This window comes from Panulirus ornatus, chromosome 25 (genome assembly GCF_036320965.1).
Source record: "Panulirus ornatus isolate Po-2019 chromosome 25, ASM3632096v1, whole genome shotgun sequence".
Classification (NCBI taxonomy): Eukaryota; Metazoa; Arthropoda; class Malacostraca; order Decapoda; family Palinuridae; genus Panulirus; species Panulirus ornatus.
Genome location: NC_092248.1, coordinates 2160542 through 2173631, shown reverse-complemented (window position 1 = coordinate 2173631; position 13090 = coordinate 2160542). Strand labels below are relative to the sequence as shown.

Here is a 13090-nt window from a genome sequence, read left to right as displayed (position 1 = left end):
AGGAATAGAGTGAATTGGAGCGATGTGGTATACCGGGGTTGACGTGCTGTCAGTGGATTGAATCAAGGCATGTGAAGCGTCTGGGGTAAACCATGGAAAGCTGTGTAGGTATGTATATTTGCGTGTGTGGACGTATGTATATACATGTGTATGGGGGGGGGTTGGGCCATTTCTTTCGTCTGTTTCCTTGCGCTACCTCGCAAACGCGGGAGACAGCGACAAAGTATAATAATAAAATATAAAACAATTATTATTATTATTATTACTATTATTATTATTATTATTATTATTATTATTATTATTATTATTATTATCATTACTATCATTATTATCATAACACAACTAACACTACTACTACTACTACTACTACTAGTAGTAGTAGTAGTAGTATTAGTACTTGTACAACTACTACTTAATGCATCCGGGACATTAACACCCTCTTCCATCCAATGACTGATTTCAGCCCCAGGGTGTTCCTGTCTACATCCACGTCCACTTCAAGTACCTCAAGTACCCCACTGCTTCTTTCCAAGTTACATTAACGGTAACCTGTCTTATCTGACTCGAGCACCTCATCATATTTGATTTACATCTACCTTTTCCTTTCAAACAGTTTCCTCTCCTCAGTCACCAGCTTCTGCAGTTTCTCCCCGGAGTCTGCTACTACAGCCGTGTCATCTGCAAACAGCAGCCGATTCACTCCCCATTCTCTCTCAACCCCCAGCACGTCGCAAGCCCGCTCCTCACACTTACTAGGACTTTATTTACCCTCATCACTCGCTCCTTCCCCCATACGGAAAAGGAGGCGGTATCATTATTTTCAATATTATGATCATCATTATTCATATCATTATCATGATTATTCTTATCATTAGTATAGCATTACCCACCTCCACGTAAAAACCACTCACCCTTCTCCCTTCCTACTCGCACACTCGCACATGCTCCTCAATCTTCTTGTATAAACTCCTTACTGCATGCATACAAGGCCTCTCTGTTACCCTCTGCTGACCTTATCACTGGCTTTCTCCAGATCCGCACAAGCCACATACAATTCATTCTCTATCTACGAATATTTCTCAATCAAATTCTTCAAAGCGAACACCTGGTCTGCACGTCCACCACATTTCCTGAGGCCACATAATGTTCTGTGCAAGCCACCACCGCTTCAATCGTTCTCTCCAACACACCGCTACTAGTTAGCATCCGGCTTCCATCTGTGTAATTCGAGCATTCACTTTTGTCCCCCTTTACCTATACAGAAGAGCCAATTACGAGTTCCCTGACTAAACCCATAGAGAACAATGTCACCTACTTCTTCCATGAGAAACTCAACCGCAACCCCCATCCACTTCTGCGGTCTGCCGCTGTGCCGCACTTCATTTCATGCAAGGCTTTCACTTCTTCCTCTCTTTTCACCAAACCAACCACCGTAACTCTCTCAACATGCCACTCGTCCCAGATACTACATCCGCCACCCTTACATCTAACACATTCAACGGTTCTTGATGGCAAAGTGGATGGATACAGGAAGACAGGAAGAGGTGAAAGAGCTGAAGTGTTTAATAATAATAATAATAATAATAATAATAATAATAATAATAATAATAATAATGATAATAATAATAATAATAATGATGATAATAATAATAATAATAATAATAATAATAATGATAATAATAATGATAATAATGATAATGATCATCATCATAATAATAATAATGATAATAATAAAAATAATCATCATCATCATAATAATAATAATAATAATAATAATAATAATAATAATAATAACAATAATAATGATAACAATAATAATAATAATCATAATAATAATAATAATAATAATAATAATAATAATAATAATAATGATAACAATAATAATAATAATCATAATAATAATAATATAATAATTATTATTATCATTATCATTATCATTATCGTTATTATTATCATCATTATTATTATTATTATTATTATAATTATTATTATACACATCTAGATCTCTTCTGTCTCGTACAATATCCATGACCATAGCAGTTCACGAATATTCATAAATAATTCCAATTGGATAACGACTTATACCCAAACTCCTTTTTTGCACTCCTCTAGCGGACATTCACTCTTATGAACGAGTCCAAATTGCCCTTCGAACGTCCTCGAACAACCACATACTACTCCCAGCTGAATGGGGGTCATACAAGACGTAGAGATGAGCTGAAACCTGTTAACCTCACAGTTACGAAGTAGAGGTGGTGGTGTGGCCGAGAGAGAGAGAGAGAGAGAGAGAGAGAGAGAGAGAGAGAGAGAGAGAGAGAGAGAGAGAGAGAGAGAGAGAATGAGAGAGAGAGAGAGAGAGAGAGAGAGAGAGAGAGAGAGAGAGAGAGAGAGAGAGAGAGAGAGTTGAGGGAGAGAGAACAGAATATAGAAACTCGCGAGAGAGATGTAGAACACATGGTCTCCACCAGTGGTGGGGAGTCATTTTCCATCGTTATTCAATCGAGTGTTTGTGTGTTTTTGATGTTGGTAATTACCATGGAGCTAACTTCTACAATTATGGTATATATATAAAGAAAACTACAGGCTCTATCATATATTGATTATGGTACATATAAAACTAAAGGCTCTATCATATATTGATTATGGTATATACAAAACTACAGGCTCTATGTTAATTATGGTATATATAAAACTATAGGCTCTATCCTATGTTAATTATGGTATATATAAAACTAAAGGCTCTATCCTATGTTAATTATGGTATATATAAAACTATAGGCTCTATCCTATGTTAATTATGGTATATATAAAACTACAGGCTCTATGTTAATTATGGTATATATAAAACTATAGGCTCTATCCTGTGTTAATTATGGTATATATAGAACTACAGGCTCTATGTTAATTATGGTATATATAAAACTACAGGCTCTATCCTGTGTTAATTATGGTATACATAGAACTACAGGCTCTATCCTATGTTAATTATGGTATATATAAAACTATAGGCTCTATCCTATGTTAATTATGGTATATATAAAACTATAGGCTCTATCCTATGTTAATTATGGTATATATAAAACTATAGGCTCTATCCTATGTTAATTATGGTATATATAAAACTATAGGCTCTATCCTATGTTAATTATGGTACATATAGAACTACAGGCTCTATCCTATGTTAATTATGGTATATATAAAAGTATAGGCTCTATCCTATGTTATTAACAATGCCTGGCGGCTATACAGTGTCTGTATGCAATAAAACCATACCTCTTACATGTTTCATAAAAAGAACCAGTTTTTATATCATATTTCGTGACTTTTTCTTTTTTTTTTTGCACTGTCAGAAAACCCGTTGGTATTTAAATGTCTTACTAACATTACGTCTCTTTGGAACAGGATGGCGGGACGAATTCAAGCATCCTTGGTCTGCCTGGCTGCTCTTGTGGTAAGTCCTTCAACGAATTCTTAATCTATATTCCTAATAAGAAATAAACCTGCTTCCCATGCCTTGCCTCTACTGTAAAAACTTTATATCTTTCTTTATTTCATACTATTCGCCATTTCCCGTATTAGTAAGGTAGTGTTAAGAACAGAGGACTGGGCCTTTGAGGGAATATCCTCACCTGGCCCCCTTCTCTGTTCCTTCTTTTGGAAAATTAAAAAAAAAAAAAAGAGAGGGAAGGATTTCCAGCCACCCGCTCCCTATATAATTTTTCCCCTATGACAGTTTTAGATTAGTTTACCAGATATAAGTTTTCTTTTACAAAGATATTATAGAAAACGCAAGTATTTACAAGATAAACTATAACTAGACTATCTATTCCTTTTCAGCCATATCATTACACGTGCTCCAATTATATATGTTTTACGCTAACATAGTCCTATACTGCATCTGATCATCTATCTCTGTATTTAAATGAAATATACGACTAACAACGTAAAGGCCCTCCATCATAGCGTCTTTTGGAGGTCCAATTAAATCCCGTAGCTCGACACTAAACATAGTCGTTACGATCAAATGATGTCTGGCCATTTATTTAACCCTTAAAGGCCTTTTTTTTAATGGTCAGGCTATGTGTAGCCTTTACTGATAAGCATCTATAAAACTACCTAGTGTTACGAAAAGAAATGTCTTTCAGGTGTATGTATCTTTACATACTTCGTAACTTCATTACATACAGTGAATAATCAAACCTAACTTAAACCTCACTCAAACCAAATCTTAGATATGTATAAGACAGTTATACAGTGTGTCGCTCACTTATAACAAGGACCAGAGACTAGCCTACCGAAGGAAAGCAGAATATAGTGTTCAACGGCGAAGCCTCAGATTGGCTAGACGTAACGAGTGGTGTGCCACAAGGGTTGGTCCTAGGCCCAATTCTTTTCATAATATACATTAACATACTATAACTCAGTCTCATATCTAAGATCTATAAATTTGTTGACGATACTAAACTAAGAGGGAGAGCTGTAAACAGGTGGGACGACGAGATGATTCAAAGAGATCTTAACATACAAGCAGATTCGTTAGACAGATGGCAAATGAAGTTTAATGTAGACAGGAGCAAAGTTATGCATTTTGGTGACAAGAATATACGTTACAGACTATTCGGAAATTCTCTAACTGAAGTAAATGAAGAAAAGGACCTTGGAGTTGTTATTAACAACAATCTGAAATACACTAAACAGTGTCAAGCAGCAAGTAAAAAAAAGGCAACCAAAGGTTAGGTTTCATAGCCAAGAACATAAAAATGGCAACCAAATGTTAGGTTTCATAGCCAAGAACATAAAAAAAGGCAACCGAATGTTAGGTTTCATAGCCAAGAACATAAAAAAAGGCAACCGAATGTTAGGTTTCATAGCCAAGAACATAAAAAAAGGCAACCGAATGTTAGGTTTCATAGCCAAGAACATAAAAAATGGCAACCAAATGTTAGGTTTCATAGCCAAGAACATAAAAAAAGGCAACCAAATGTTAGGTTTCATAGCCAAGAACATCAATTACGAGACACCAGAGGTAATTCTCACACTTCCTAATTCTCGTGTACGACCACACTTTGAATATCCACTCCAGTTTTAGTTTCCACACTATATATAAAACAAAAAGACGAGGAATGATTAGAGCAAGTACAAAGACGCGCGACAAAATTGATTCCATTCCTCAGAAATCCCGCATAGTAAGAGGCTAATAAAAAAAAAAAAAAAAAAAGTAGACTTCGCAGCCACTTAATCCAAGTGTTCAAATTCTGAACTAGTTCGATAAAGTAAATCACGAACATCTTTTCGAAGTACAAGAAAATACGGTTACCAGGACCAATGAAATGAAACTCAAAGCTAAAAGATGTAGTACGGACGTGGGGAAAAGGAGGCTTCTTTTCCTATGGGTGTTAAGCACTGGATAACTTACAGTCAGATGTAGTGATTACTAAGACTATAAATACCTTCCAAAGTAGTTGAGACAAATATTCTATAAATTCATGCATACTCTGAAGAAATAAACTGTATAAACGACGGCTGTAACGGGGACACTGGAAGGCTAATGTGCAGCAACGGGGGAATTACATTTTCTTGTCAAGTTAATCTTATTTTCTTTTTCAACAAGACAACCCAGTCGTGGGCCAATCAGGTCTCCTGTTGTCTGTCTTTCTCACGTAAACTCAGGTCAAGACACGTCATCTAATCTGACACAACCAAATCATACAGAAATGTATGAGACAGTTTACTCACGTTCATAACACACATAGCAAATATGACTAGTTATTACCTTCCATTTTCTAATGCTACTACACCTCTAACTACATGACACCCGACAGATGGGCGCGCATGGCCATGGGCGTCTCATGGACCCACCTGCCAGAAACGCTATGTGGAGACTAGGCTACCCCAACCCCGTTAACTACAACGACAACGAACTCTACTGCGGAGGATTTGTGGGTAAGTTGTGACAACAGACTTGGCCAGTGTCAGGTGGGAGAGAGGTGAAAACTGTCCGAATCGAAGTTTTGGGAAGAGATGAATGAAAAGGAAAGAAACGGGATGACTGAAGAGGAAGGGGTTGAGGAATATGTGCTGGAGAGGCGTGTAAAAATATCGAAGTGGTAGACCAGCCAGGGTAGGAAGCAGGTGGCTAGAAAAACACCAGGAAAGAAGGAAGAGATAACGAGAAAGAATGCTGGAGGAGGAAGTGCTAGATGGGGGACAATTGTACTTGGAAGAAAAGGATACATATTTAGACGGATATGAAAGCAGGGTAGTGAAGGAGACTTAAGGAGAGTAATGGATAAAGAAATGTATGGAAGAAAAAGAGGGAAGGTGTGGAGAAAACGAGAGCTAAAGAGCAAAAGACAATAAAAATAAGGGTAAAATATAGCGAAGAGGGAAGTCAAAGGTAGATATCTTAAGCACGATCATATCTTTAACTTAGCCACAGTAAAGATACAACCTTAACATAATCAACATTAACATAATCATAACTTCCTCAGGAGTACATCAGGACATAACTAGTTCTTCTTATAACTACAAGAGGAGTGTAGTTAGAGAGGTAACTTCACTAGAACAAGCTAACTAATTAACATCAAGTGTAACCCACTTGGGGAGAGTGTGGTCAAAATGTAATCCATTCATTAGTACTTATTTATGACAGGATAACTAAGAAATGATTATCTGGTGGGAGTTGGTTGAGGCAAACACATTAGTGGAAGATGCAACAGAATGTGATCTGAAATATTGTTTGTTACTTGTTCTTGTTATTGTTGTAGTATAAACATGACACCACATACTTGGTTGTGAGGTAGCAGAGGTGATTAAGGCACTCTCTTGACGCTGCCGTTGAGCATATGGAAGACTTTGGGGGCGAACCGCTGGCGGAGCCTGCGAAAGAAAGAAAAATAGAACTGTCAAATAAAATATTAAGACACAGCGACTTGTCGCCAAATAATTTTTTTTGTGTGTGTGTGTCGTATCAACTAACACGAAGGTCGATTGTCTTGCAGTCCATTACCAGAAGAACGAGGGTAAGTGCGGCGTCTGTGGTGACGACTTTAGAGAAACCGTCCCCAGGTCTCACGAGGCTGGCGGGGAGTTTGCCAACGGCATCATCGGCAAGAGATACATCGCAGGCCAGGTGAGTGGAGGTGATGCAGGACAGATGCTAAGGTGAGGAGGGAGAGACGGGCGGCAGGCCAGGTGAGTGGAGGTGCTGCAGGACAGCTGTTAAGGTGAGGAGGGAGGGGCGGGTGGCAGGTCAGGTGAGTGGAGGTGCTGCAGGACAGATGTTAAGGTGAGGAGGGAGGGACGGGTGGCAGGCCAGGTGGAAGAGCCAACATGAAGGTCGAAGAGCATTGTATGCCAGGTGGATGATGTTTTAAGGGAAAATGACTGGAATAGTTGGGGGTTCATAACGTGATAGCGATGAAGGGGAAAGATTCAGTTGAGTTGAGACGCCCTTTGGGCTAAGTTAGAAAGCCTTTACCCAGGGACACCTTCACTGCACCTTCAGGATAACACATGATGGGTTGAACATTGTGTCTGTGAGATGGTCAGCCCAGAAGCTCTCTATCTCCAGTACAGTTCAATGTCTGATATTTTAAGCATCTCCCGTTCTAAACCCCCTCACCTCACAGTTCTTCCCTGGGAGGAACATATTCCTAACCATGACGAAAACACCCAATGACTTTCTCAAGGCGCTGAGAAGCCCTTTTTCACACCACCACTAAAATTAGAAAACATGTGACGCATTCGTGATGGTGGAGGTGCATGGTGGTATGCTGACCTCTGCCACTGGTATATGCTCCTGGATGATCAACACTACACATTCCAGGTGATCGACATTGAAGCAGAGCTGACGACGAACCACAAGGGCTACATGGAACTGAAGCTCTGCCCTCACAACCACCCGAAGGAAATCATCACCCAGGAGTGCCTGGATCAGTAAGTAGGGACCAGAAATGTGTAGATAAGATTGTATTCGTTCAAGGTTCAATTCCTCCAGGAGAAGATACGCCACCAAGAGAGGATATACGCCTCACAAGAAGTTTCCGTATAGCGTACCTCTCACCTGCAGTAGGTTCCTATCTCATGTAACTGCATGTTCTGAATGAACTATTTCACACATCTTAATGATGCTACCGTCTCTCTCTCTCTGTCTTTTCTGTCCCATTAATCTTGATTAAAAGCCTAAAGCTTTCTCTGGCGTTAAAACACTTACACATACACGTAAGATACATTATTCTATCGACTTCGTTAATCTACTAAATTTACAGAAATCTTACTTACCACGCTAAATGCATTCGTATTTATTATATTCAACTATTTTATTGATGGATTATATTTTCCAATATCTTATATCAGTTGGGGGAATTTCAGGTCATCTGAGAGTGATAAGTAGATTCGTCTTTATATCACAGACAGTGTAAGAGCAGGAACGAAGAATGCACGAGCAAAAGATAGTGAAACTAGGTTAAGGAACAAGCGTTAATCATGATTTCTACCAAGTTAGGTAAACACCTTCAGATACAATAACGACAAGAATATAAACTGAGGTTAAAAGTGAAGTGGAAGCAACGGGAGATTACCGTGATAAATGGGCAGGCCACACACACACACAGAGAGAGAGAGAGAGAGAGAGAGAGAGAGAGAGAGGCGTGTGTGTGTGTGTGCAGTAACTGCAGAAATGCCCGTCATATACAAGGTGGAAGTAACGCATCTCCCTCATCACAGGTACACACTCCCTCTCGAAGGCACCACCGAGACGAAGTTCATCATCCCCAAAGACAGTAAAAAGAAAGAAGTGTTCACGTGGAAGGTGAAGCTCCCAGATGGGGTCACTTGCTCCAACTGTGTGATCCAATGGAAATACTTCGCAGGTAAGTCTCCTGCCAGGAGGGTCCAATTGTATTCTAACCTTAAGATTAGAATATTCTAACTCGGGTGTTGTAGGTACACTAGAGCGCATGAGTACAACTGTTTAAGTAATAAAAACAACTTTCTAGCTCTATATACTTCATAAATCATGAGGGCACGAGTGATTTACTCTCTCATATCTGATGATCAAATCCCCATTTCTGCTATCTAATCTTTGATTTTGGCGAATTAAGTCCTTGAGGACCATCATTAAATTTCGAAATTAACATCCAAAAAATTAATTATAAAATTCCAAACACCTAAAGTACAATGATTAATCACCATGTCATTTGATGGACTGTTCCATGATGATTAAATAAATTATAGATTATGATAAAAAAATCATATTAGGATAATCTTCGGTTTTGGTGTACAGTTTATAATAAGTAAATAAATTATAAATTATGATAAAAAAGATCATATGAGGATAATCTTCGGTTTTGGTGTCCTGTTTATAATAAATGAATTAATCATAGATTATGATAAAAAACATCATACGAGTTTAATCATCGGTTTTGAAAAGAATCTCATACAAGAATGTGGTATTTCCTTAAACTAGAATATATCAATCTAACGCATCTAACTCTATCAACGGTGGTATAAGACTATACAATGATTAATCAACAAAGATCAGTCACAATCAACTTAATTACTGAGCTTATGTACGATGATTTATAGACAACACCACATAAAAGGATCTGAATATATTCAGTGATCCCATTCTTGAAATCCAGTAGTCTAACTTACTATTGGAGTTGCTTCGATCCCCTAGTTTATCAGTGAAATGTCAATTCTTGTCAAACACTCTACTCATTACGATCTCCCTGGTATGAGAACTTTAAAAGTTTTAAGTCAACATAGAACTTAATTCTTGTATAGATTCATTTTTCGACATCTGTAAACCTGACAGGTTCCCATGGGAGGCCAGTTAGCAATTCTTCCTTCAACTGAGGTACAGACCTCGCCTTACCATGGTGTATAGACCATACCCTCTATGGTACTGGGTCTCGGTATTCACACTGTGGTGTGTGGGTCTGTCATGGGTTACTTTATGTAATTTCCCTTTTATATAAGACAGTCATGAACAGAAGACAGAAGGGAAAATGTAATTTGGCCCACAATCTTTTTCTAATGATATTTCACGAGAGAAAGTCTTTCACATACCTGACAGACTCCATCTTTACAGCCTCCATCTCTGGTATAGGAGGAAAGAATGATGAAGGACTGAGGTGCCCTTCACTGAGTTCCCCTGCCAAGTCCCCCTTCCCGGAATTCCCCACCCTGCATACCTTCCCTAAGTGCCTCTCCCCCATCACCACCCCTTCCCAGAGCCAGCTTCCATCCCACTGTGTATGGGGCGACTTAAGGAGGGAACGGGGAGGGAAAACCTGCCCTCCTCTTCTCTGTGTGTTTCCAACCCCCCCTGGTGTTTATCACACATGACACAGGCTCGAATCCTGGTTGCGGCATTTGGTCCACAGTCAACCCAGCTGTTCATCCTCCCCTAAGGGCTGATTGACAACATGGGTACCTGGCTTAGGTCAGGGTCTGTAAACACACACACACACACACACACACACACACACACCACTAGGTAAAGGAAACACGAAATTCCTGAGCGCTTTCGTGTATTACCACATCTTCGGAGGACTAATTACGTAGCGAGTAAATAAGATACAGTAGAGATCATCTATATAGAAGCGGGGGAAACAAGGAATGGCGTCATGTAACCATGTAATTAGCGAGAGGGGAGCCACGTGACCCAGCCTCTACCTGACCTTGACCCGGCATCTCGCGGATGACCTCACTCGGGGAAAACCGGATATAATGCAACACAACTTACCAGAAGGAGGTCATGTCATGGTCCAGTAGAAGGAGGTGGGGTCATCACACAGATCCTTATGCTGACCTTGTCCCTCACTAACTACTACGTTACTTGACCCCATTCCATGTCCTCTCCCTCCCTCCCACCAGTTCTGTATGCATAAAATCTCTACTTTAACTATTTTCTCTCTCTGTAACTAGTCTGGAGATGTGTGTGTGTGTGTGTGTGTGTGTGTGTGTGTGTGTGTGTGTGTGTGTGAAATGTATATGTATGTATATGTGCGTGTGTGGGTGTTTATGTGTGTCCATGTGTATGTGGGTAGGTTGGGTCATGCCTAGTCTGTTTCCATGCGCTACCTCGCAAACGCGGGAGACGGCGGTTAAGTATAATAACAAAATATAATATATATATATATATATATATATATATATATATATATATATATATATATATAGAGAGAGAGAGAGAGAGAGAGAGAGAGAGAGAGAGAGAGAGAGAGAGAGAGAGATAGATAGATAGATAGATAAACAGACAGATAGACAGACATAGATAGATAGATAAACAGACAGATAGACAGACATAGATAGATAGATAACATTACGAGACTGACTGGGAGATTCAGTGGCCCGTGGCCTACCTCACATAACGTGGCAGATAACACTGATGTAATGACCCCCTCCTTCCTCCCTTCCAGGGAACACGTGGGGTGTGGACGGCGAGGGCGACGAAGGCGTAGGCAAGGGGCCCCAGGAGACCTTCATCAACTGTGCTGACGTCACCATCAACACCAACACCCCCACCGGCTTCTACCCACCCCAGGGGAACCAGGTGGATAACCCCTGGGCACTCTACTTCAGGGGCCGCTTCCCCGGGGTGCCCAAAGACACCCACACCAAGCCCTTGGAGAATGGCCTCATTCCTCTTGTTATACGGTAAGCGAGGACTGGCGGCGCTGATGGGTCATTCATGGTGGCAGTGATGGGTCACTCATGGTGGCAATGATGGGTCATTCATGGTGGCAGTGATGGGTCATTCATGGTGGCACTGATGGGTCATTCATGGTGGCAGTGATGGGTCATTCATGGTGGCACTGATGGGTCATTCATGGTGGCAGTGATGGGTCATTCATGGTGGCAGTGATGGGTCATTCATGGTGGCAGTGATGGGTCATTCATGGTGGCACTGATGGGTTATTTATGGTGGCAATGATGGGTCATTCATGGTGGCAGTGATGGGTCATTCATGGTGGCAGTGATGGGTCATTCATGGTGGCAGTGATGGGTCATTCATGGTAGCAGTGATGGGTCATTCATGGTGTCAGTGATGGGTCATTCATGGTGGCACTGATGGGTCATTCATGGTGGCAGTGATGGGTCAGGTATAGCATTAATAACGACAGTGATGGGTAAGGAAGGTGTACCATTACAAGTTTCATATCATTTTCAAAGTATAAAACTTTTTCCTTAATAAAAAAGAAAAAAAAAGCTTCATTCATATTAATTTCATTTATCTTCGTTCATCTCTATTTCTATTTTCCTCTCTTAAGCCATTTCAACTTTTCTCTCATTTTCATTTCTGGTTCCACTTATATGACACATTGTTTTCGTTCATTGTGGACTGACGCCACACTTATCTTACCAAACTTCATTACACTTTCTTCTAGACATTGTTCTGTTTGAATCAACATTTCTTTCTTCTTTATCTATCATATCTACACTTTTGATAACGTGTTCTTTCTTCTTTATCTATCGTATCTACACTCTTGATAACATTCTCTCTTCTTTATCTATCGTATCTACACTCTTGATAACAGTTCTTTCTCTTTATCTATCATATCTACACTTATGATAACAATTCTTTCTTCTTTATCTATCTTATCTACACTTTTGATAACATTCCTTTTTTCTTTATCATATCTACACTTATTATAACAGTTCTTTCTTCTTTATCTATCTTATCCACACTTTTGATAACCTGTTCTATATACATCAAGAGCACGGTCGTGTGTATACATCATATCTACATTATCCTTATATACATTCTTGACAAACAGTGCACGACACACATCAAAAGTACTTTCATGTGTATTCAATCTTTGTCATTTACATAGTAATTGCTCACTATAACCTTCCCATGGCCACTGTAGTTGCTTTCCTATTGGTAATATCAATGTTCGTGTGCACTACTCTCATGAATCATTTTCTTTCATTCAAAAATGCGTCAGTGAACATTTCATCTCACAGCTTAACCCAAAACTTTATGGTGAAGGCCGCAGCATCTGTTATGAACATCTCTTCGGTGCTTTGCATTCAACTGACTGCCTTCATCTTATCCAGTGGTCAGCTGTTAGCCAAA

The 13090-nt window shown here is 39.6% G+C and overlaps 1 protein-coding gene and 1 long non-coding RNA gene across 2 annotated transcripts in view; one reads left to right on the top strand and one right to left on the bottom strand.

Moving 5' to 3' along the window:
* Positions 1-13090, bottom strand: part of LOC139757165 (uncharacterized) — a 146327-nt gene that overhangs the window by 121665 nt on the left and 11572 nt on the right. The window contains exon 2 of the long non-coding RNA XR_011714523.1: positions 6789-6879. This is a non-coding gene — a long non-coding RNA (uncharacterized lncRNA). The remainder of the gene's footprint in view (positions 1-6788; positions 6880-13090) is intronic.
* Positions 1-13090, top strand: part of LOC139757164 (uncharacterized) — a 39381-nt gene that overhangs the window by 22297 nt on the left and 3994 nt on the right. Inside the window, exons 2-7 of the mRNA XM_071677282.1 lie at positions 3403-3451; positions 5823-5943; positions 7002-7132; positions 7829-7938; positions 8728-8873; positions 11430-11667. Of these exons, the coding sequence (XP_071533383.1) occupies positions 3404-3451; positions 5823-5943; positions 7002-7132; positions 7829-7938; positions 8728-8873; positions 11430-11667 (794 nt within the window). The 5' untranslated portion in view covers position 3403. The remainder of the gene's footprint in view (positions 1-3402; positions 3452-5822; positions 5944-7001; positions 7133-7828; positions 7939-8727; positions 8874-11429; positions 11668-13090) is intronic.